The following is a 24,371-nucleotide window of genomic DNA, read 5'->3' on the forward strand; positions in this document are numbered from 1 at the left end:
CCCTGCAAAACAGTTTTGAAAATTGCCCGTGTTGAATAAATGGCGCTGCAAGATGTTTCTGCCTCAAATTTCCTAATGAGCCAGTTGTGTTGAGAGGCTAATCTAAAATGGAAGTTGGGAACTCTACAAATCACTCTTTGCACCTGCAGGATCATCTTTCAACTAGTCCGGATGCTGGCCTTTTAGGGCTTTTAAACAATTTGCAGGAATCTACTGAAAATCTCTGTCTCCCACCAGTAGAAAAATAACCTTTTAAAAGCTGGTTCAAAAGCTCCTTCAGCTCTTTTAAACTGCACTAAACTAGGGTTACCATATTTCCACAATCAAAAAAGAGGACTCATGGTGGGGGGGAAGCCCTGCCCTAGCCCCGCCCCCGCCCTGCCCCAATCCACTCCCTCCCACTTCCCACCCCCGACTGCCCCCCTCAGAACCCCAACCCCCCCTGCATTTTGTCCCCTGACTGCCCCGACCCTTATCCACTCGCATGGGTGGCAGGGTTGTAGAAATTTTGGTGGTGCCCAGAACCCACCCCCCCACACCTGCCTAAGGCTCTGGGGGGGGGTTGGGTGTGGGGAGGAGGTCTGGGGTGCAGGTCCTGGGCTGGGGATTAGGGTGCAGAAGGGGTAAAGGGTGCAGGCTCTGGGATAGAGTTTGGGTGCTGGGTGCAGGCTCCGGGCTGGGGCAGGGAGTGGGTGTGCAGGAGGGGGTGAGGGGTGTAGGCTCTGGGATGGAGTTTGGGGGTGGGAGGCGGTGCAAAGGGAGGGGGTGCAGGCTTTGGGAGGGAGTTTGAGGACAGGAGGGTGTGTGTGGGAAGGGGAGAGGGGGTTTGGGAGGGAGTTTGGGGATAGGAGGGGATGCAGGGGTGAGGGCTGTGGGTCTGAGGATGAGGGGTTCATGATGCAGGAGGGGGCTCAGGGATGGAGTAGAGGATTAGGGTATGGGGGATGAGGGCTCTGGCTGAGGCTGAGGGGTTCATGATGCAGGAAGAGGCTCAGGGCTGGGACAGAGGATTAGGGTGCGGGGGGATGAGGGCTGGGGCTGAGGGGTTTGGGGCATTGGAGAGGCTCAGGGCTAGGGTGGAAGGGCAGGGTAAGGACAGCCTGTCTTCCCATTAGTGGATGGGGGACGCTAGGACCCGGGGGCAGCAGACAGCAGTTGCTGCTGGCTCTGGCAATACAAGCAGGCAAGGGAGAGGCAGGCAGGGAGGGGGGGTCCACGGGGGGGGATGAGCGGAGGGGGGGTGGCAGGTGAAGGCCGGGGACCCATCCAACCCTCCCCTGCTCCTTGACTGCTTCCCCTGGGCTCCTCTTACCATTCTGGCTCCACGAGTAGGCATAACACGCTGCCTGCTGGGTCGGTTTGTGTGTTACACAGGGCTGCAGACAGAGGGGGGGGCAGGGGAGGGCTCTGGCTGCTGGAGGCCAATGGGAGCGACTCAATTGGCCCAGCCACCCAATCAGCAGCCGCGCTCTGCATGGAAGGGAGGGAGGGAGGCGAGGGAGAAAAAACCCCCGGACATTTTAGCCTTGTTACCAATTCCTCCCGGACGGCTATTTAGAGACGCAAAAGCCAGAAATGTCCAGGGAAATACGGACAGATGGTAACCCTAACTAAACACCAAAGTAACCAACTATTTCTTGCAGTGCTAATAAGAGAATATTACTGTACCTATAGGTCTCTGTACTTGACCTGCAGGGCATATAGTCTGCTGCTGTACAGACTCTGAGGAAAAAGGGGTAGACAACAAGTTTTGCACAAAGTTCATGTCCAAAATAATTGACAAGATCAGTCCTTTTTGATGAGATACCAGGGATGAAATCCTAGCCCCATTGAAGTCAATGCGAGTTTTGCTCTTGACTTCAATATAGCCAGGATTAGTTCACTTATTAGTTCACTATAGTTCACTTCATTATCTTTTTTCCATTGCTGTTAACTATGTTTTTCTGTTTCAGGTTAACCTGTTTGTTTTGCTGTCTGTTGTCTGTGTTCTTTTGAACCTGGCTGGATTTATCCTAGGATGTCAAGGTGCTCAGTTTGTGTCCAGTGTACCAAGATGTGACCTGGTGAGCAGACTTGGTAACTCTGTGTTCTTCTTGACTACATGTCAAGTACTGCAACTGGCATTGCTGGGTTCCTAAGTGTGATTAATCTATGCAGCAAATCAAGATGTTGTGAAGTGCAACCACAGAATAGCAAAAATAAAAATAATACATATTGATTTAGGCTTCGATTCAGCAAAACACTTAAACATATGCTTAACTTTAAGCATGTGACATATTTCCTTATAGCATGGAATAAAGCCATTACAAGTAAGATTAATGCATGCAGCAACTTACAAGCATTTCACAGAGTCTAAACACTAAATACATTCTTATAAAACATACCTATTTTGACCAAATCTAACATACAGGTGAGCTGGTTTGGTTTCCAGCTGCGAATTTGTCAGTTCTTAGCCAGCACCTATGGCCTCGGCCAGAGCTGGCACTTGGTTTACCAGTGTCACAATATCACTGGGTAGAGCTCTTTAAAACAAGTTTAAAATAAATAAAATTGGCTATTGAAAAGTGTCAGACACAAATCTTAATAACTATAGGACTAGGGGAAATATTATTTTAAAGTGTGTTATTGAAACAGTCATTGCATTGGCCACATCAGGAGCTTCCATGCATGCATACAGGGCTGGCTCCAGGCACCAGCCGACCAAGCACATGCTTGGGGTGGCACCTTGTAAGGGGCGGCACGCGTTGTTTGTTTGTTTGTTTTGTTTCGGTAGGGCGGTGCTTGGGGTATTTTGGGGTTTTTTTTGTTTGTTTCGGCGGGGAGGCACTCGGGGTTTTTTGTTGTTTTTGGTTCAGGAGGATGCTGCTGGGGGGGTTGTTTTTGGTTCGTCGGGGCGGTGCTGGGTTTTTTTTGTTTGTTTGTTTGTTTTTGGTTTGGCGGGACAGCGCTGGGGTCTTTATTTGTTTTTGGTTCGGCGGAGTTGTGCTGGAGGGGGTTGTTTTTGGTTCGGCGGGGCGGCGCTGGGTTTTTTTTTGTTTTGCATTTGGTTCGGCGGGGCAGCGCTGGGGTTGATTTTTTTTTTTTTGTTTCGGTGGGGCGGCTCTCGGGGGGGTCGTTTTTGGTTCAGCAGGGTGGCACTGGGGGGGGGGGGGGTTTTTTCGGGGGGGGTTTTTTTTTTTTTTTTTTTGCTTGGGGCAGCAAAAAACGTTAGAGCCGGCCCTATATGCATATGATCCAGGTTCAGGCTGTTGGTCCCTGCTGGTCGTGCTGAGGAGGCACTGTGCTCAGTCCTTAGGCAATAGGATGCCCCTTGCTCTTTAGCAAACCTCTGTGGCTGGCCCAGAAGTGGCTTTCTTGGACACAGTAGGAGCCATGTCCTGCCTTTCACAGCCTGAAGTACAAGTTGATTCAACATGGAGCTGGTCAGTCACATTTAGAAGAGAATGTGGGACGGAATCCCAGAGATACCTCTGCCTCCGAAATGTTGGTGAACAGAATCCTGACAGGCTGATATGCTGATTTCATATAGTGGATAACAGCATGATTGTGATAAAGGGTTTGTTTTATTATCTGGAGAGGATAAGCAGTCCGAGAAGCATGAAAGAGCAATCAGGCCTAATTCTTATAAACTAGGAAAATCATATTTAATTAAGATGACGTACAAGACAGCGTTCTTTTTTCAGTGCATTACACTTAGTAGAACTCATGAAAATAAAATATTAAAAGGTGCAACCAAATAAACTACATATTAATAATTGACTGTTTTACCAGATATTCAGAACAATGACTATAAAAGGGGGGAGCATTCTGTAGAAAAAGGGGGAGAAGGCAAAAGAGTTCTCAGTAATGTAAAGAAACAGCAAAATGATTTAAACTAAACTGAAGTGTATAGGATAGTGGAGATCCCACAGATTTGATAGGTGTTGATATGTTGGGGCTTATAAAGTCTTTGATTCCCCATCCCCTAGATTTTATTATTAACATATAATCCTTTGCTTCACAGGAAGCCAATGCAGCTTCCAGAACATATCAGTTGGAGTAATGGTATCAGATTCTGGTGCTTACAAGCAGTTTCGCGGTCAAAGTCTGCACAAGCCCCAACCTATTGAGAGATATATTGTAGAGGAGAATAATAATTCAGACAAGAAATTTTAAATGCTTTATTGAGAATCTCAGTGCTCATCTCTTCAAGAAACCATTGGCTGCTGCTCAGAAAAGTCCTGGACATATGATAACTATATGATCTGGAACACATGGGGAAATACCTCCAAAGTTGTGACTGGGGAGAGTTAATCAGTTAATTAAAAGCATTGAAGAGACCTGCCTCTTCTACTTGGAAATTGAGGTGATAACATGAACCTGAAAGTTCCAAACACAATTATGGAGCATAGGTATAGTCTTACCGGGTTGTCAAAGAAAGAAATATTGTTCTGGGTGGCAGAAACATTTATTATTGGTGTAGTATTGTGCTAAAGACTGCCCAATGGGAGCATATACTACAGATACAAAATATGGTACATGTTAGGTAAAAAAAGGCTAGCTGCTCCAAAAGTAAACCTGCTAGTGTAGAATCAAAGGAGATCATTCAGATATTGATGTCATTGTGAAGAATAAGACTGTGATTAAATATAAAGTAGATTCAAAAGACTTCATTGATAAATTCAAAGATTCGTTTAGATAAGAGAGAAACAAATATATCTAATGTGACGGTAATGGAACAGATAAATCACTGGCATACTGAACTATGCAAATTTGATTTTGTATACATATGATTAGATCAGTCAGATATATTGTAGAGCATATCCAGCTGTGTATTAGACATCAAGATCTGTTGTGTGAAATTGCTCTGTAAATTAAATCATAATTCACATTATTTTTTTTCCTGTTAAAGGTGGACCTAGGTGAAAGCAAGATTTGTTTCTGCTGTGAAGAGTTTCACCCAGCCAAATGCACAGAGAAAGAGAATGCATTGAAGCTGTACCCAGTCCAGTCATGTAGCGCTGTTCACCTTCTACTCAAGGTACTGTGAAAGCAACACCAAAGAGCTAATGCTTTGAGAATCTTTACATCACAGGGAGAAAATACAGTATTAAAGTGTGTTGCTCTTTGCCATGCAGCAATTCCCATTGACTTCTAGCCCATTTCCTTGCCCAGAAACTGCTTCTGGCTCCAGTGTAGTTTGTTCTTGATCTGCAGACTATGCTGCTGACAAGTACCTCCTCTAGGGTTACCATATCTATTAAATAAAAAAAGAGGACCCTCCACGGGCCCTGGCCCCACCCATTTCCCCACCCCCAGCCCAGCTCCAACTCCGCCCCTTCCCCACCCTAACTCCGCCCCCTCCTCCCTCCCACTCCCAGCCACGGGGAAATGGCTGCCCGAGCGCTACCAGCTTCACGGTTTGCCAGGCAGCCCCCAGACCCTGCGCCCCCGGCCGGCGCTTGCCTCCGCAGCTCTGCTCCTCCCCTGACTCTTCGGCTCTGTTTAAGAGCCGAGCTGCCCCAGCGCTACCGGCTTCGGGCAGCCCCCGTGCCTCCGGACCCTGCGCCGCCGGAGCCCGGGAGGGGAAGTGCCCGGCCGGCGGCTGGGGTCCAGAGGCAAGGGGGCTGCCTGAAGCCCATAGCGCTTGGGCAGCTCGGCTCTTAAACAGAGCCGAAGAGTCAGGGGAGGAGCAGAGCCGCCATTTTCCCGGACATGTTCGGCTTTTTGGCAATTCCCCCCGGACGGGGGTTTGAGTGCCGAAAAGCCGGACGTGTCCGGGAAAAAGAGGACGTATGGTAACCCTAACCTCCTCCTCTCTCCTGGTTCTTGGCCTAGTTAGGAAAGCATGTGAGTTCGTTGCCCAAGGAACGAGGGAAGGGTTCCCACAGCAAGTTGGTGAGGAGGGTCAGAACTCCTGCTTGGAGAAGATTTGACCCTCTTTTCAGCAACCTGAAACTCCTCTGATTTCCCCCTCTCCTTCATTCTGGGCCCCCCAGTGGATCCTAGGGCTGCTTTCAACTACCTGAAAGGGGATGGATCTAGACTGTTCTCAGTAGTAGCAGATGGCAGAAAAAGGAGTAATGGTCTCAAGTTGCAGTAGGGGAGGTTTAGGTTGGATATTAGGAAAAACTTTTTCACTAGGAGGGTGGTAAAACACTGGAATGGGTTGCCTAGGGTGGTGGTGGAATCTCCTTCCTTAGAGGTTTTTAAGGTCAGGCTTGACAAAGCCCAGGCTGGGATGATTTAGTTGGGGATTGGTCCTGCTTTGAGCAAGGGGTTGGACTAGATGACCTCCTGAGGTCCCTTCCAACCTTGATATTCTATGATTCTAATAAACCCTTAAAAATTAGCCAGATCCCACAGATCATCTGGAAGATTGAGTCAAAATATAGATTGTAAAGATTATTACTGTTATCCTCCTCCTTCTCCCTCGCCTTTCGCAGATGTTTGATGTATTACTTTCATAATCTTTTTGCTCTTCAGAAAGTTCTCTTTGCTCTGTGTGCCCTCAACGCTCTGACAACCACAGTATGCTTGGTAGCAGCTGCCCTGCGTTACTTGCAGATATTTGCAACAAGAAGATCCTGCATAGTAAGTGAGTGCAAGGCACTATCTAATAAAATACAGCAGTAATGATCATAGAACTGCAGAACCAGTAGCCAGATCTTCTGTATAATCTAGTCATGCTTATTTGTACATTATACCAGCGTAGAGAAGTTTGTTGGTTAACAGAGATTATGTTTGATTAGGATGAATCTCAGGTGTCTGTAGAGGAAATTGAAGAACAAGGCCGCATTTCTGATCCTGAGGACTTTGTACCACCTGTGCCACCTCCATCATATTTTGCTACGTTCTACTCTTGCACACCCAGAATGAATCGCAGGTAAAAAGCACGAAACCATCGTCTTTTCTACGTGTCTCTTACAGCAGGGGTTCTCGACCTTTTTCTTTCTGAGCCATTCCCCCCCCCCCCCCCAAACATGCTATAAAAACTCCAGGGCCCAGCGGAGGGCGAGGGGGCTCAGGGCTCCTGGCTTAAGCCACCAGGTGTGCAGGAGCCTTCGGGCTTCAGCCACAGAGTGGGTGGCTTGGGGTGCCAGACTGCAGGCCATGGGGGAGGGGCATCTCTGGGATCCGGGCTTCAGCCCCATGGCTCCACTCCCAACTTTAGCCCCGCAGGGAGCCCCATAGCGCTGGGGTTAGGGGCTCTGGGCTTCAGCCACACAGCTCCACTCCTTATTTCAGCCCCACATGAGCAACAGGGCTTAGGGCACTGGTCTTCAGCACCATGCCTCCTCTCCTGGCTTCAGTTTTGCTGGGGCACCAGGGTGCGGAGTTTTAGCCCCGCGGGAAATGCTGAGGCTCGGGCCTTCCCGTGGCTCTGCTCCCAGTTTCAGCCCCATGGGGGCACCGATGCTTTAGACACACTGGGGCTCGGAGTGCTGGACTTCAACCCTATGGCTCCTCTCCTAGCTCAGCCCCACGGGGAGTGCTGGGGCTTGGGGCTTCAGCCCCATGGCTCTGGCTTCAGCCCCATTGGGGGCGCTGTGCTCGGGACTCTAGTACCTGGGTTAGCCTAGCCTGGGTGTGAGCTACACTGCAAAGCCCTACCTACGTTACTGGGCCCACACTGGTTCTGCATTCACTTGTTTGTCTCTAGGACTTCTGGGGTGATAGCTCATAGCTTTCAGTGCTGCAGTAAGAAGAATCACTCCATTCTTGCTAATGAATTGTGGGAGAACTTGTCTGTCCTTCTGGGCCCATGGATGAAATTGTGTGAAGGCTTAGGAGGGCTATCAGCACAAGAGTGGTTTAGACTGCATCCTCACTGCACAGTGGGCGGTTACCAGCCCCAGTGAAAGCAGCATTTGGGCTTTAGCCTATAGCTTCAGATGAGCCAGCTAGCTCAGAATAAAAGCACCACCAAACTTGGGAGAAAGGGTTTTTTGTGTGGATAGGACGGGGTTAGGGGCAAATCCTGCGTAAGAGCCTAGCTTAACTCTGCTATGAAGACTTACCCTAAATTGACTGGACCAGAGCCTGGCAGCGTGAGGATCAGAGAGTTGCAAAGGTACCAATGTTGCCCCTTTCCCAAGATGTGCCAGGCACCAAATGGACAATCCTGAGGATCTGTGAGGACAGCATGGCCTGAGGCCTACTGTAGGCCATAGAGATAGAGATTAGTCATTTCAGTTCAGTGGAGGGCTTTGCATTTTATTGCCTGCAAAGTACCTTTCCCAAGCACGAAGAGAGGATTTCAGTTTCCAGGGCTGCCAAACTTAGATAAAGAGACAATCTCTGCCCTGGAGGCTTTATAATATAAAAGACCCAAACAGACAAAGGGGACACAGATCTAACATACAGTCAAAAGAACATGATGTGGAACAGGCACAACCTTGTGTTAGATACATATTTTATTGTGGTTGCACTTTTTTGTTGGTTTAATTATTTATTGGGGGTAGAGGTAGGGTGAGGGGAAATAGCAGACATGGAGGAGTTAGTACCAGGGAGTAGGAGAAGGAAGGAAGCGGGAGATGAACAGTCGTATCTCATCACTGCCTACCCATGTTCATTAGGCAGGGTTTAGAAGGCATTACAGCAGAAGTGAGTCTTAAGGAGGATAAAGTAATAGCTGTGTGGCTTTTACCAGGGAGTTTTCCAATGGATAAAGATCGGAAAGAGAAAATAGGAAGTACGTTAGTTTCAGACCCATAACAATATAAGTTGTCTTTTTCAAAAAAGTGTGTGAAAAATCATGTAGTAAATCCAGCAAGTTTCAAAGTTTTGTTTGTAGGTTTCCACCCCAGAGGCCAGTTTATGCTTCTTGTTGTAGGATTGGGGTCATAATCTCGCTGTGCCTCAGTTCCCTTTCTGTAAAATGGGGACAATAATTCTTCCATTCTCCCACCCTTTGTCGTCTTAGATAGTAAGCTCTTCAGGGCAAGAGCTGTCTCTCTGTACATACAGCACCTACTACAATGGGGCACAATGTTATTTGAGGCCTGTAGCCATTAATGTAATACAAATACAGTAACTCCTCACTTAAGGTTGTAGTTATGTTCCTGAAAAATGAAACTTTAAGTGTAACGATGTTAAGCGAATCCAGTTTCCCCATAAGAATTAATGTAAATGGGGGGGAGTTAGGTTCCTGGGAAAATTTTTTCACCAGACAAAAAGCTATATATTATATAGATATACACACAGTATACGTTTTAAACAAACAATTTAATACTGTTCACAGCTATGATGATTGTGAAGCTTGGTTGAGGTGGTGAAGTTAGAGGGTGGAAGAGGGAGGGATATTTCCCAGGAAATGTCTTGCTGCTAAATGATGAACTAGCACTTGGCTGAGCCCTCAAGGGTTAACACATTGTTGTTAATGTGGCCTCTCACACAAGGCAGCACGAACACGAGGGAGGGAAGACAGCATAGCAGACAGAGACAGACACACACCTTGTGTGTGGGCGAGAGAGAGAGATGCACACTGCCCCTTTAAGTAAGCTGACCCCAGGGGTGAAAGTAACTTAAAGGACTTACCGGTACACCGGAGTCCTGAGCGGGGGTGTGGCCTCAACTAGAAGAGGCAGGGCATTTCAAGATTTAAAGTCCCTGGAGCTCCGGCTGTGGCCGGGAGCACCAGGGCCTTTAAATCACCCCAGAGCTACCAGCTGCAGAGAGGGGTGAATTAAAGGGCACAGAGCTCCGGGCCCTTTAAATCACCGCGGGAGCCCGGCTGCCAGAGCTCTGGCGGGGATTTAAAGGGCCCAGGGTCCCCACAGTGGCAGGAAAACCGGGCCCTGTAAATCCCCGCCCGAATCCGGCTGCCAGAGCTCCGGCAGCGCTTTAAAGGGCCCGGGGCTCCCCACAGTGGCTGGAGCCCTGGGCCCTTTAAATCACCGCCGCAGAAGCCGGTCCAGTCTGGCACGGCATACTGGCTCTTGCCGGTACGCCGTGCCGTACCAGACCGGACCGGCTTACTTTCACCTCTGGCTGACCCACTCTGAAGTGCATTGTCTTTTTAAGTGGATCAGGAAGTTGAGAGAGCAGCTGCTGCCCCTGTCTCTCTCCGTCCGTGTCCCTTCCTGCTCTATATGGAGAAGGGGTAAGCTGGGTGCAGGAGCAGGGGGGAGGGGGACACCCTGACATTAGCTCCCCCCCTTTTCCCCTCTGCACAGCAAGCAGGAGTCTCTGGGAGCAGCTCCAAGGCAGAGGGCAGGAGCAGCACATGGCAGTGGGGGGAGGGACAGCTGACCTGCCTGGCAATTGGTAGCCTGCTGGGCGGCTGCAGCACAGGGAACTTAGGGGAGCGGGGAGCTGATAGGGAGGCTGCCGATCCACCCTGGTTACAAGCCCCCACCAGCAAGCTTCAACGGGCTGCTCTTCCTGCGAGCAGTGGACAAAGCAGGCGACTGCCAAACGACATTAGAAGGGAGCACTGCACAACTTTAAACGAGCATGTTCCCTAATTGATCAGCAACGTAACAACAAAACAATGTTAACCGGGATGACTTTAAGTGAGAAGTTACTGTAATAGATATCATAGATGTTTCAAAAAAACCCACCGTGAATATTTGTAATAGTCACAGATTTAGAATACGGAAGAAATTCCTCACCAAATTACACCAGTTTAAGGTAGGTCACAGTATGGCACTAAAGGATAGAGAACTGCTGGAGATGTTGTCTGTGAGATGATAGATATAACCAAGGCCGTGACCCTTGTAGCTATTAAAGATCCTATGGGATGATCCCATGTACTTTTCACAACTGTGTGTATATTAACTCTTGTGTCTTAGGCAAAAGCAAACTAGGTTAATTACATTCTGAGAGGAAATTAGGGCAGGCCCTAAAATAGCAGTTTCTGGCACCTGTATTCAGTTGAACACTTCCAGGCAGAGCTTCAGATCCTTCAGTCCCAGAATTGTGAGGTTTTATTTTTTGTAATTCTACAGTAAGGACTTTCATTAGGTAAATAAAATATTCTTATTGCTATTAATCTGTTCTAGAGATGGACTTCAGGCTAGCAGAAAATGGAAATGTAATTTCATGACTTGCTGATGAAAAGGGTGATTCTGTGGTGTTACGAGGGCTGTGTTCAGTTATGGTACATTTTTGATGGTGTAGTGAGCTCAGAAGTAGAAAGCAACAGACAGATTTAATTTCCTCTCTTGGGAGACTGGGAAACATGACTCACCCTAGATCAGATCCACAGTGTCCAGCAGTGTGTGATTTAGATTTGACCTGACCTTTTCTCCTCCATTACCCTGTCCCTCCCCCTGCTTGTGTATTGAATGCCAAGCAGGCTCAGTGACCTGCTTTTCTATCCTGGAACTACAGTGGGTTCAGCTTCCAAAATCAGATCAGCATTGTTCAGAAGTGAATAGATCAGGAGCTACCTCCAGGCGATGGAAATGCCATCAGTGAAGCACATTTGGGGAACTTCCAAAACAGAGATACCTCTAGTATAAAGGAAACATTGCAGAGACCAAAATGCATGCCAAGAACACATTTGAAATGAGCACACATCCTCCTCCACCCTTCAAATTGCAGAGCCAAATCCATTGTTTTTGAAGCCAGTGGATTTTTGTTTGTTTGTACATCCATGCAATGTGCTCTCCCTGAAACCTTTTAAATTTCTTATTTAATGTCAGACACAGACAACAAACTAGCATTACAGATGCGGTATGTTTTACTCCTACCTGTAATCTTGTTGTCTTACAAGGAAGCAGACATAGTAATTAAGTAATTTTTCAAGATTAGCATAATATCAGTAACTGTTCTAGATTAGATGGGACCTTCCATAGGAAGAATATGGTAGAAAGGAAACACCCAGATGATATTTTTCTGGGTGCGCACTTAGGGGCTGGAGGGAGTTCTTGCTCATGAGGCCATTAACTCCATTGATGTTTGGCTTTAAATTTTATTTGGGGGTTGGAGGGATTTCCCACAATGAAGATCAAGTTATTTAAAAAAAAAAAACCCTCATGATATTAAAAACCCGTCATGCATTTTCAAACCTCAGTCCACGTCCTGGTGACTGATGTTGTTTTTATGGTCACTGGACTTGCCACCATCATCAAATCTAAAGAGATTCTGGAAAGTCAATGTCCCAGTGACATGGTTGAACTGAGAGTATGACAATGCCACCCTCAAGTTTGGTTTTGCCGCTCTTGAATCTCCAGCCAGCATAAGTTAAAGGTCACTACAGAGATGACAGTCTCTGGCTTTTTAAAGCAGTGGTTCTCAACCTTTCGAGATTACTGTATCCCTTTCAGGAGTCTGATTTGTCTTGCATACCCCAAGTTTTACCTCACTTAAAAACTACTTGCTTACAAAATCAGACATAAAAATACAAAAGTGTCACAGCACACCATGACTGAAAAATTGCTTACTTTCTCATTTTTACTATATAATTATAAAATACATTGATTGGAATATAAATATTGTACTTACATTTCAGTGTGATACTTGAACCTGTTTTTCACTTGTGAGCCTTGTCTGAAGCCCAAGCCCTGCCACCTGGGGCTAAAGCATGTCACTTAGCTTCGTGTGGCCTCCTGTGGTATGGGGCCCCGGGCAGTTGCCCTGTTTGCCACCCCCTAATGACAGCCCTGCACTTGTGATGCTCCCCTAAACCCATCCCCATGACCCCTCCTGAGAGCTGCATCCCCAGGTTAAGCAACAGTGATCTAGATAAGTTGAGTACTCCCTGGAAGACCTCTGATTACCCCTGGTTGAGAACCTCTGACCTATGATGCGTTAGTCAACAGCCATGCTCTAAGAGGAAAGCATATAACCATGGCTGTAGAATCCACAAACTTATAAATGAGGCAAGAATTGCTTGAAATGGATGGCACTTGGCCACTGCATGAACAATGATGTTCTCCCAGAAGATGAGATGAGACTCATCTTGGAGAAAGCTCAAACATTCAGTGAAGCATTTGAAGATGTGGAGAAGGCACACAGAAAAGAGAATGGAAGCACAGAATGGTCTGGCAGCACCTAGTCACTCCATCATTATTTGCTAGAGCTTGTTTAGAGCTCTTCTCACTCTGGTCCTCTCCCCCAAGGAGCACAGGGAAAAGGGGAGCTCCAGAATGCCTCTCACACACCTATTTGGACACCGCAACCCTCAATCTCTGGACTCTGTGTCTAGGGCATGAATTGAGACTGCTTGTTCTCAATTCCCCACCCTGGTTTTGGGTGTTAGGCTCTGGCATGCACTGATGGTGTCTATTCTGCATTCCTCACCCTGATCTCCGTGCTTGTGGCATTCACAAAGCATGGCCGTTCTCAGGGACTTACCAGTGTGTCTGTGGTATCTGAACCGAACAGCCCCTCTTTGGTCTCAGGCTTGTTTGCCTAAGTCATGCTCATTCTCAGCCCCCTTACATTCTCAGCCCCCCCCTTGTTTGCTTGTAATATGGAACAAGTTGACTCAGTCTCAACTCCCCTCTGTCTTAGCACTAAGGGACTTAGGTGTTATCCTGACATTTGTGCTGCCCCAAAATCATAGTTAAATAAAGTGGAACAGCTCCAACAGGAAAGACTGAGGACACTTCCTGTTCAAATGAAATGCCTTTGTCCACATGTAATTTAGCTTCGCATGGCCCCCTGTGGCATGGGGCCCTGAGCAATTGCTCTGCTTGTCACCCCTTACTGCCAGCACTGCACTTGCAACCCCCATAAACCTAGCCCGTGATTCTTCACTGGAGACTGCAACCCCCAGGTTGAGAAACACTGATCTAGATGAGTTGAGTAACCCCTGGAAGACCTCTGAATTCCCCCAGGGGTTCATGTACCCCTGGCTGAGAGCCACTGTTTTAGAGGAAGAAGATGACAAAGGTTCCAAACCTTTTTGCTCTAAAGCCACAACCAATAGAGAACTATGTCATAGTCTGGGAGCAGTGTACCAGCCCTAATGACCATGGGGTTCCCATACAAAAAAAGTGCTGGGGCCAGTACACTATTATTTTTCTACCCTCATGTAGTCCCTACTCAGAAAGCTACCCCAACCCCTGCCTTGTGATTTTTAGCATAAGATTTTACTGCAAATGAACATCTTAATCTGTAAATGTCTTCCACCTTTGATGCGCTCACTGAGATAGTCTGATGGCTTCTCCACCTCACTAAAATCTTGGGGCAAGTCCTGTGACGACAGGCATTTGTACTGTGATGCAGATGCTGGTAAAGGAGAATAGAAGGAATATCTCTTGATGGACAGGGAAATATTGCCTAGAAGAGAAGGTTAGATGAATAGTGATCCTAGTTCCTCACTTAAACTGATACAAATTCCATGAGTCACTACTACCTGAATTCTTCTCACCACCATAAAAATAGAGCATGGAAATAAAAAATCATGAACAAACTAAAAAACAAACACACAGAACCTGCCCCCCAGCATTCATGGGAACTGCTTAGTATTAAACAGAGGAACTCTTTTTTTTAAATGCTTTTTTAATCCTATGTCTCCAAGTAAAATTTTACATAATGTTGAATCCAAGACTCTATATTAACAAACACAATAGGAACACCTTCGCTAAGTAAGATTAGATTAGTTTCAGAATAAAACTGAAAGGTTCAGTAAGGCCTTTCTTTAAACAAAGTAAATGTACAAGGGACACATGTTCCATTATCATGGGTGATATTAAAACAAACGTACCCAGATTCAGTGTACATATGGAATTCCTGAGAATTACCCAGAGATCATGTAAAATGAGCCTAATGACAACTCATTATTTTTAGGGATGGCTGCAGTAGTTCGGTTAAAATGAGAACCAGCTTGAACTTCATGCTTTTCCCCAAAGTGAACTGATCCCAAACTTTTTTAGTTTTATAAAGGTTTGGTGAAGGAGTCACCTTGCTTTTCTTTCCCTGCTTCCCACTCCATCTCCTTGACCACGAACCTTCACCAACTGATTCCTAAATTTCTTTCTCCTCCCATGTTGCAAGCAGCTGACTATGTTCCTCTTTTCCCCTCTGCAATTCTTTTTAAGCATTTCCATTCCTGCTCCAGTTCGTCTGGATTTCCTCAATAACACTTTCACAGACATTTCTCATCCCTCACCTGTTCCACAACCCACTGCCGCCCCCCTCCCAACAGGCTCCGAAAATTTAGGGCGAAATGTGTCAAACATACAGAATATTTCTCTGCCATAGACAGCTAAACAGCTCAAGCCACAAAGTTTGGACTGGATCTGGACTTGGGGGCTCTGGTTTTGTTTTAGGCACAAACTCTATTGTCCACACACCATATAGGGGATGCTTGTTGAATTCTTTTTTTTTTTTTTTTTGGTGAGCTATTGCATGCGATATAAAATTATGTTCCCACAATCTGGAAATAGAAAATGTGAACAGCAGTTGGAGGTCAGTGAAAATGCGGGTTTTAGTGGAGATTTCAAAACCCAGTGACTCTCAAAGTCAGTCCTTGTGAGGAAACCAGCCGTTGAGATGTCAATGACTAGTTTTTGTTTATTCAGATGTTAAATATGGCATGATAATAACATGCAATCAAAAGTAACATTTACAACAACAGACTCAGCAGACATAGAAAACAGAGCTCCACTCCCTTATCCTGGCTTAGATATCTCTAAGGGAAATGTAGGAGGGAAGGGCTGATTGAGATTTCTGTTGTTACTGGGATCTCCTTGCATCAAAGACTCAACAGTGAACTAATAGGATTCATCAATCATATCTGTGTCTACTCACTGACTAAAGTGTCAGGGCCTAACTTTTCAAAAGCAGACTCTAAGCGTGGTGCCAGTTTTTGTGTGCCTGTATTTAGACATCTAAGGCATGTGGTCATGAGCACCTTTAAGAGTTGCTGAACTCCCATTGACTTCAGTTAGAATTAATTTCAGATCACAGATATCTAATTTTGGCTGCCCCCATTTTTGGATGTCCAACCTGAGAGGATTATTTTTGAATGTTTGGACCCAAAACTCTCATATCTGCATGAAGTGAATACAGTATAAACTGAGCGTGATTCTCTTGGGGCAGTCTCTTCTTTGGCTGTTTCAAAGTCCTTGTGAAGATTCTGAGACATTAGTTTCCCATGGCATTCTGGAAAAATCTCTTGCTGGTCTCTGAGTTCATTAACTTTCACTGTGAGCCTGCACAGCAGAACCAATGAAATTCTCTAGTTAATCATATCTTTTTGCAGGTATAAAGCTGCATGAAGGAGGAGAATAATACAAAATTATTTTTCCTAGGATGCTTGGATCGGATGTTATTCCATTACCACATATTTATGGAGCTAGAATTAAAGGAGTTGAAGTGTTCTGTCCTTTGGATCCCCCTCCTCCATATGAAGCTGTGGTGAGCCAGATCAGTCGTGAGCAGGTATAGTCCATGGGATTCTAGCAACCTAACTTTTTTTTACTACAGAGATAAGATTGAACTGAGAGCTAGACGAACTGAATTTGTACATCCAGTAGTTCTCTAGTTGAGAACAGCAGGATAGTAACTTTGGTTTACATAATCTTGTATCACTGCAAACATCAGTAGGTAAAGTCTACCAGACTCACTTTTGCAGATAGTGGGAAATCCAGCAGAGACATTTCCCTCATTTGGATTCTTAAGCATTTGTGGGGGTCATTTTTTAAGAGCAAGTAAAACTGAATACAACTTTCAAATGGATCATTCCTAAACATAAATCCATTAGCCTTTCACATATTTCTCCTCATTGCTGTTAGCATATTTGCTAGTGACAGCAGCTGTTTTCATGTAAAGCAGGGTATGCTGCTCACAGCCCTCCTCATCTTATAATAAAATAAAGTCCACATCTTCTTGTAGCTCCTTTTTAGGTCAATATAACTCTGCAGCCATTCGTTGCGGTCTTCTGTAATGTGAGCACCAGGCTAAGGAAAGGATTTGCCTTGTGGAGGAGTGAATTAAACTGATCTTGGAGTGTTGAGCACTAGTAATTGAATGTTGTGATTGTTCCTGACACTTGTACCACTACTTGTGCAAATAGTGATTGGCAAACAGAACTACTGGTCCTCTGCTTGTACATGCAAGAAACAGTGAAGTCATGGCTGGAGAGGGGCAGAAGTGGAGGTGGGAGTTTGAGCTCTGCTGCATGATCCCACTTCCCCCAGAGCCTTTGGAGGCCCTTTCGCAGTGTTGTAGCACTATGGGGTTTCAGGGGGGTGGAGTGAGGAGGAGCTGCTCTCCACAACATTCCCTCTCACTAATTAGGCGATACTAATGGTTGCCACTGCTTGAAACAGTAGTAACTCAGGTTCCATACCAGCAACCTTCTCACTAAGGAATTGTATGCACAAGCATGGCAGTATACCCAGAGGAAAGGGGCCTAAAGGGCAGCATGGTGGGACAGCTCCTCAGTGGGAACGGGTAGTCTTTTCCCTGGAGATCCGTGGGGCTGGGAGTCCTCACCCCACAGCCAACATGGGAAACCTCACCTGGCCCGGACACGGAAAGGATTGACAGATTGATAGTTCTATGACTCACTGCTGCCCTAAATTCTTCTCACATGAAAATGTTTCAAGGAAGCTCTGCAAGGTATAATCTAGTCCTAAAACAGCTGTATAATAATATTGTCTGAACTGGACAAAGGATGTCATTTGTAGAAATGTATCAGTCTGGTTGTTGCAGAGGAATACATACATACAGTATGTGATTATTTTTATAAAGCATTGCTGTGCACTGTTAAGCTGTTGTGGTTTCACTATGGTAGATGCTGCTGTCTCTACATGGTAAATGTTTGTAAAGTACAAAGGGAACTTTTCAAAGGAAAGAGATTAATAATTTTTACTATTGCTAATTTTGTATGCCAGGGAGGTGCATTCCAAATTCCAGATGTGGCAGAAGCTGTTGTTGGGCCACCAGAACCAAACGATACACAAGTCTCTCAAGGTAACTTAGACTGATAGAACCTTTTTAAGTAATCCAAACTATCCAGCCCAGCGTTTCACAGCAAAACTAATTGAACACAGCCGCAGCAATATCTTGCTGTGTGCTTATTGCTTTGAGGATGGGCACAGATTTACAAGCCTACCAATATAGAATGGCACATAAAAAATTAATATTCTTTAAAATGCAGGCAAGTTAGCTGTTATCCACACACTAGAGTGTGAGCCAGGATTAGCAATTGAATTAGAGAGCAATGTGGTAGAAAAGCATTTTCCTTTTTTATAAATATCTAGCCTCGATGTTCCCCTGTCTGTGCCATGGCATGGGTGGTGTCCGGATACTGTTGTGGTATGTATAGCCCATTGTGGCTCATTACAGTGCAGTGTCTCTAAACTGGGACTTCCTCTTTGGCTTGGTCTGCACTGGAAAAATTACCCATTGCTGACAATGAGCATGAGCAAGGGGTGCAGTTGAACATGGCTGGACCAGCAGTATAGGCCAGGACAAGCTCTATTTAACATTGTTTTAGAAAACCAGGGTTGAGAGTTGTTCTAAGTAGGTTTTAATCTTGTTTTACTAAATCAACTCTGGATGTGGTTTGTCTTGGTCTAACTTGCAGTTAAACCACATTCAGTACCAGTTCATCTACACCCCTTGCTGTCATCCATTCAGCAGTGGGAATTAGAGGACTGGAAGGGACCTCAAGAGGTCTTCTAGTCCAGTCCCCTGCACTTAAGGCAGGACTAAGTATTATCTAGACATAAATGTACCAGTTGGTCTGGAACCTCTGAAAACAAGCACTTCTGCTCTTCTAAGACATGCCGTGTAGCAGTGAGACAAACGGAGAGAAATACAAAAGACTGGTAGTGAATGCATGAGGCTAAATCCTGAGGTACTTACATAGGCAAACACCTATTGCTTCCCAATGGCATGTTGCCTGAGTAAGAACTGAGTGAGGACCTTAGAACACAAGAAGACTATAGTATAGGTAAGGCCAAGATTATGTCATGGAGGTCATGGAGGTCACGGAATCCGTGACGTCCAGCAACTTTGTTTCACTGGGGGGCCCCACAGCTGACCAGCTGCTGCCGGCAGCGGGGGATCCCGCAGCAGCCCAGCATCCGTGAGTGGCGGGGGACTCTCCAGCTGCAGATGGCAGGACCCCCACAACTGACTGACTGCCGTCTCCCCTGTCGATCCCTGAGCTGCCTAGCCGCCACTGCTGGCAGGGGTCCCACCTGCAGTGGCTCAGCCGCCGCAGGCAGCCAGGACCCCCCTGCTGCTCCCAGCCAGCGGCAGCAGAGGGACCCCAGAACTGGCAGGGAGCCCCGCTGCAGCTGCTCAGCGACCGCGAGCAGCCAGCCCCTCCCCACGGCTCCCAGCCGGCGGCAGCAACAGAGGGGACCCCAGAGCTTTTCAGCGGCTGTGGGGGGCCCCCCGCATCTCCCCAGTGGCCACTGGCAGTGCCGCCCCTGCAGCTGCTCAGCTGCTGTGAGCAGCTGCCCCCCCCAACTCCCCACAGTTCCCAGCTACCAGCAGCTGCAGCAGAGGGACCCTGGAGCTGCTCAGTGGCCAGGGCAGGGGGCTCCCTGCAGCTCCACTGCCATCGCAGGCAGTGGGGGACCCCTCCCAGCCACTGGGCAATAGGGTCCCTGCCCTCCCAGCTGCTGCACGGGGGGGACAGGATGCTGGACCCTCCTGCCTCCCCATTTTGTCAGGGATGTTTTTAGTAAAAGTCAGGGACAGGTCACGGCTTCCGTGATTTTTTGTTTTTTGTTTATTGCCCGTGACCCAGCCATGACTTTTACTAAAAATACTCATGACAAAATCGTAGCCTTAAATATAGGCAATTATCATACATTACATGAAAGATCATTCTGTGTGTTGCCTGCAATGTCTCCAGAAAAGAAGCTGTAATCAACTTCTTGCTAATATTTCAAATCCACTTTGTAAGACCCAGTACATCTGTAGTCACATGCACATGGTCTAATCTGCACGGTTCCATGATTATTAAAGTGTCTTCACCATTTAAACCTCAGAATGTCTGTAAGTTCTGATACTACAGGAAACTGAGGCCCAGATCAAAGGTATTTAGGCACGTAACTCCCATAACTCTGCCTAAATACCACTGAGGATCTGTGCCTGCCTGTCTTGATAAAGAAAGGTGTCAATTCCACGGGCGGGGGCCTGTGCTTTTAGGGTAACGTTTCTTCTCTTTATTGTTGTGCAGATGGAGGAAGATGTAATCTAATGAGCAGGTTTGCTAGTTTCATGAAAGAATCTGAGTGGAATGATTTCGTGTGATCTCTCAGTTGTCGGAGGAGAACAAATAGACATAATGCTGCATTTATGCCTGGTTTACTGTAGCTGCTTCCAGTATAAACTCAGCACAGTCAGAAAAGTGGGTGGTACTGGCAGGGAAGAGGGCCTGGTTAAGGCAGCTGGGGCATGTGCTGATTCAGTGCATTCCTTGGCGGCAGTCACCAGCGAGACTGATTTCTCCCTTTCCCTTTCAACTATGGAGTCCCTGTTGGAAATAGTTATCTACCCCCAGCAGAGCCTCTGAGGGAGGCAGCAGTGAAGCATCGCCAGATGGTGCAGCAGAGATTCATAGGCCAGCTAGTGTGTATTTGGCCCACAGGGCTGAGATTTCTCCTTCTGATATAAATGGGAGTTTTCCAACTGATAGCTGCACAAGCAGGCTCAAGCCCTTTATTGACAGCTGATGACATGTGGCAGTTACCCTTCATCACCATGTAATCCTAGAAGCAAGTATACTTCTGCTATCATCCCAGCTTCTAGCTACTGTAATCTTTTTACCTTGGGAATTTAGAAGGTTGAAACTAAGATTACAGATAACTAGACATCAGAGAGTCAGTAGACCAAATTAATCCCTGCCTTTATTTAAAACACATTTCACCGCAGTAACACTCTTGCAAATTGTAGGATCATTACTGTACTGTAATACTCAAAGGTTAGTGTAACTCCACTGGCTTCAGTTCAGTTACACCAGGGAGGGGCTTGGCTCTTTGATTCTATTCTACCCATTTCCTGATTCCTTGTCTGCTATAGTTTGTTACTGTGTTCCTGGGCTCTGTATCTTAACTAAGGAGAAGATGAAACTAGATTTTAAAACATAGCAAACTGGTGTGCAAATGGCTGGCTTGTTAATACAAATCTGTAAACACAAGTATTGGGTTCTCTGGTTTCCCACAATACATCAAATGCCATCATACTCAGATATAGCCACTGAAATGCAGGACTTCAGCTAAGTATTTTTTTCTTTCTCTAAGAAGGTTTGAATCTTGGTATCTTCCAGGGGTGCTGACCAGGTTGTTCTGGTCTAAACTTTCAGTTAAACAATTTGGCCGCAGTTCAGCTGTGCCCACTGGTGAGTTTGACACTGGTTGTAAGAAGTGGATCATTTTTTGACAAGGCCTATGAGGAAGATTTTTAGAGTTGTACACGTTTTGGATTTTTTTTTTCTTCAAGCCTTGCAACTTCCACTGAGATCAATGGCAATCATTAATGTGTCCCTTAAGCGCAAGTTTAATCTGTTATTTGCTGGAGGATATTTCATAACTGGTTTATTCTGGTTTGTTTTCCTTCATCTTTACCTGTTATGCAGTAGGTGGGGATATTCCTGACTCTTCCAATAGAGAGAGCCTTTCAACTTCAAATCCGAGCTCAGTGCCTGCAGAACAAAAGCCTGCATGCAAGAGAGCCTTCAACCCTCTGAGGAAGAGATCAAAAAGCGACCCTGTGCTACATGGCTTGCCACCTAGAGGTGATTAATTTTCTATATCAACACTATCATGCATTGCACTCATTTTCTTAAGGCTGTATTTGTCAGACTATGCCAGTGCCTTGAATTTGATATAGTAATCTGGCAGATGTTGAATGTATCATATAGAGCAGGGGTCAGCAACCTTTCAGAAGTGGTGTGCCGAGTCTTCATTTATTCACTCTCATTTAAGGTTTCGCGTGCCAGTCATACATTTTAACATTTTTAGAAGGTCTCTTTCTATAAGTCTGTAATATATAACTAAACTATTGTTGTAAAGTAAATAAGGTTTTTAAAATGTTTAAGAAGCTTCACTCAAAATTAAATTAAAATGCAGAGCCCCCCGGACCGGTGGCCAGGACCCAGGCAGTGTGAGTGCCGCTGAAAATCAGCTTGTGTGCCGCCTTTGGCATGCATGCCATAGGTTGCCTACCTCTGATCTAGAGGCTTTGGGGAGACCACAAGAAAACAAGTATATGAGTTAAGAGCAAACATGTACACACCCTTCCAAAGACATGTATTGGCACTTTTAGCTTCTACATCTGTTTTTTTTTTGTTTGTTTTTGTTTTTTTTTGGTATTTGTAGCTACTAGTAAAAAAGGGAAAAATACTGGGTGTTTTTCCCCTTTCAGTGTATTTATTTTTCACTTACGTGATATTTGCATCTAATGAGCATGTTCTATCTTGCGCACTTTGTTTCACAGGGATGTCAGCAATTTCTGAGCCACCATCTCCTGCCCACTCACCCTTCCCCACCTTGTAACCTCAGTACCCTTTCATTAACAGCATCTACGTTCTCACTGGTCTCAAGCCCAAATCCGGATTTCCACTTAGGCACAGTAGGCTCGTGCTGAAGATGCTGTGCCTAGGGGCGCGTAAGGTGTAAATCCAGCCCTGCCCGAACCTAAGGAGACACTACTGTTTCCAAGGACATCTGATGCAGGATTGGGTGCTCTGGGATGTGCTGGCTACAGCTCATTCCCCTTTGCAGTTCTAAAAATCCCCACTAACTACAGCCTCCCAACTTTCAGTCTGGGTTGCTGGAATTCTACCAGGAGCTGCTGATGCGTATTAAATTCTCACAAAATAAATTATGTGTGGGTTTTAATAACTGATGCTTGCTTAAGATAATAAAATAACTGCAATTTCTGTCTGTCTCTAGCGTTTAAGGAACCTGTCACTGTGTTGTACTTACCAGTCTATATAGCACTCAGCATATTCTCATCTGATCATCTTTCCCCCCCAGGTTCATGTTTTTCTCCTGCATGCATTTTTTCCATTCCATCTTTTTTCCTCTGCCCCTTCTTTCACAGTACTCCTGAAGCAATGGTTAAATGGCATGAAACAGTCATCTATTAATAGCAGATTAGATATGGTGAAAGCAGGGGATGCTCTGTGCTGCACATAAAAGCAGCTTTTAGGCACTTAAAACCACGCCATCAGGAACCCAGTTTATAATTGTTTCTATACAGTGTGGCCTTGAACCACCTGAAAGTGAAATACTCAGCTGTTGCAGAGATGGAAGTCAGCTGCCACACTAAATAGGGAAGTCACTTCCATTTAGTTTGAGCTCCCCTGATGAGAGGTACCGGAGTTCCTCCTGGAATTATTGTTATCCCTGGCATAGTGCTCGCATTACAGAGCTGCTTTATTAACCTGTGGGTGCTTTTCTCTTAATCAAAACAGTAGTAACAATTTTTATTTACACAACATGCCTTGGAATAGATTTTTTTTTCCTGTTAAGTTCTTCCAAAGTCAGTGGGAATGGAATCTTCAGTAAATTAAAAAAAAAAAAACAGGATGTATGGTTATTTTTTGTTTTTGAACAAAAAATCTGGATCGTTCATAAGCAGTCTTCTTGATCAATGATTATTACCCACAGAAGAAACCAAAGAATGCATTAGAACATGAAAGGTACAATATAGCTTGCAGGAGTACGCAAAATGAACAAAGGAGCTATGAATGTATTGGCATTAGTTGTCTGTCTGGTTATGTCTGGCCTCAGGTTGCTTTCTTTTCCATACATTTGTCAAAATTAACAGAATACAGTGTGAGTGGGGGAAAAATCAGTGGTACTTAAGGGGAACTACTATACAGTGATTTTCACAATTTGTGAAATTTAGAAGGGATCATACAGGCCCTGAACAGTACCCCATGAAGGACCTTTGGTGTAGAGAATGCAACAGCTTAGTTTAATCTGTGGATTTGTCTACCTGGTAAATTACTGCAAGGCAAATGCACCAGCTTGCTGTGCAGTAACCCACCATGTGGACCCTGCTACAGCTACAGCAAGTGCCAGACTGCGGCTTAGTATATTACAACTTTCACTGCTGTAGCAGGGTCCACGCTGGTGAGTTACTGCGTGGCAAACTGGTGCACTGTAGATTCACACCTTGGCTTGCCATGCATCTACGCACTGTGCAGACAAGCCTTGTCCCATGATTCCTATGTAGTACAGAGTAGAATTAATGTTAGAAGGATTATAGAAACCCTCTTTCTTTAAAAACAGTCAGAGCTTGTTTCATGTTGACAGGCACAGCCCATTAACATGCTACTCTTGGGGGCATTCTGCCCCCCAAAATTAAAAATTCTGCTCAGAATATTTTAAAATTCTCAGAAATTCTGCGAATTTTATTTGTCAAAATAACAATACATAATCACCCAGTTTCAATCAATTTATTTCAAAATACCTGTCAGCAAGTATGTCTGTAACAATACAGACCGACACAAAATT

At 45.7% G+C, this 24,371-nt stretch overlaps 1 protein-coding gene across 2 annotated transcripts in view; it reads left to right on the forward strand.

Moving 5' to 3' along the window:
• FAM189A2 (family with sequence similarity 189 member A2) overlaps positions 1 to 24,371 on the forward strand; it is a 45,396-nt gene that overhangs the window by 13,976 nt on the left and 7,049 nt on the right. The window contains exons 3-9 of one of the 2 annotated variants that reach the window (XM_034774223.1): positions 1,953 to 2,063; positions 4,892 to 5,020; positions 6,466 to 6,573; positions 6,732 to 6,865; positions 16,191 to 16,320; positions 17,778 to 17,856; positions 21,482 to 21,640. In XM_034774223.1, coding sequence (XP_034630114.1) covers positions 1,953 to 2,063; positions 4,892 to 5,020; positions 6,466 to 6,573; positions 6,732 to 6,865; positions 16,191 to 16,320; positions 17,778 to 17,856; positions 21,482 to 21,640 — 850 coding nt within the window. The remainder of the gene's footprint in view (positions 1 to 1,952; positions 2,064 to 4,891; positions 5,021 to 6,465; positions 6,574 to 6,731; positions 6,866 to 16,190; positions 16,321 to 17,777; positions 17,857 to 21,481; positions 21,641 to 24,371) is intronic. The other variant, XM_034774224.1, reaches the window with a different exon arrangement.

Source organism: Trachemys scripta, chromosome 6 (genome assembly GCF_013100865.1).
Source record: "Trachemys scripta elegans isolate TJP31775 chromosome 6, CAS_Tse_1.0, whole genome shotgun sequence".
NCBI lineage: Eukaryota > Metazoa > Chordata > Testudines > Emydidae > Trachemys > Trachemys scripta.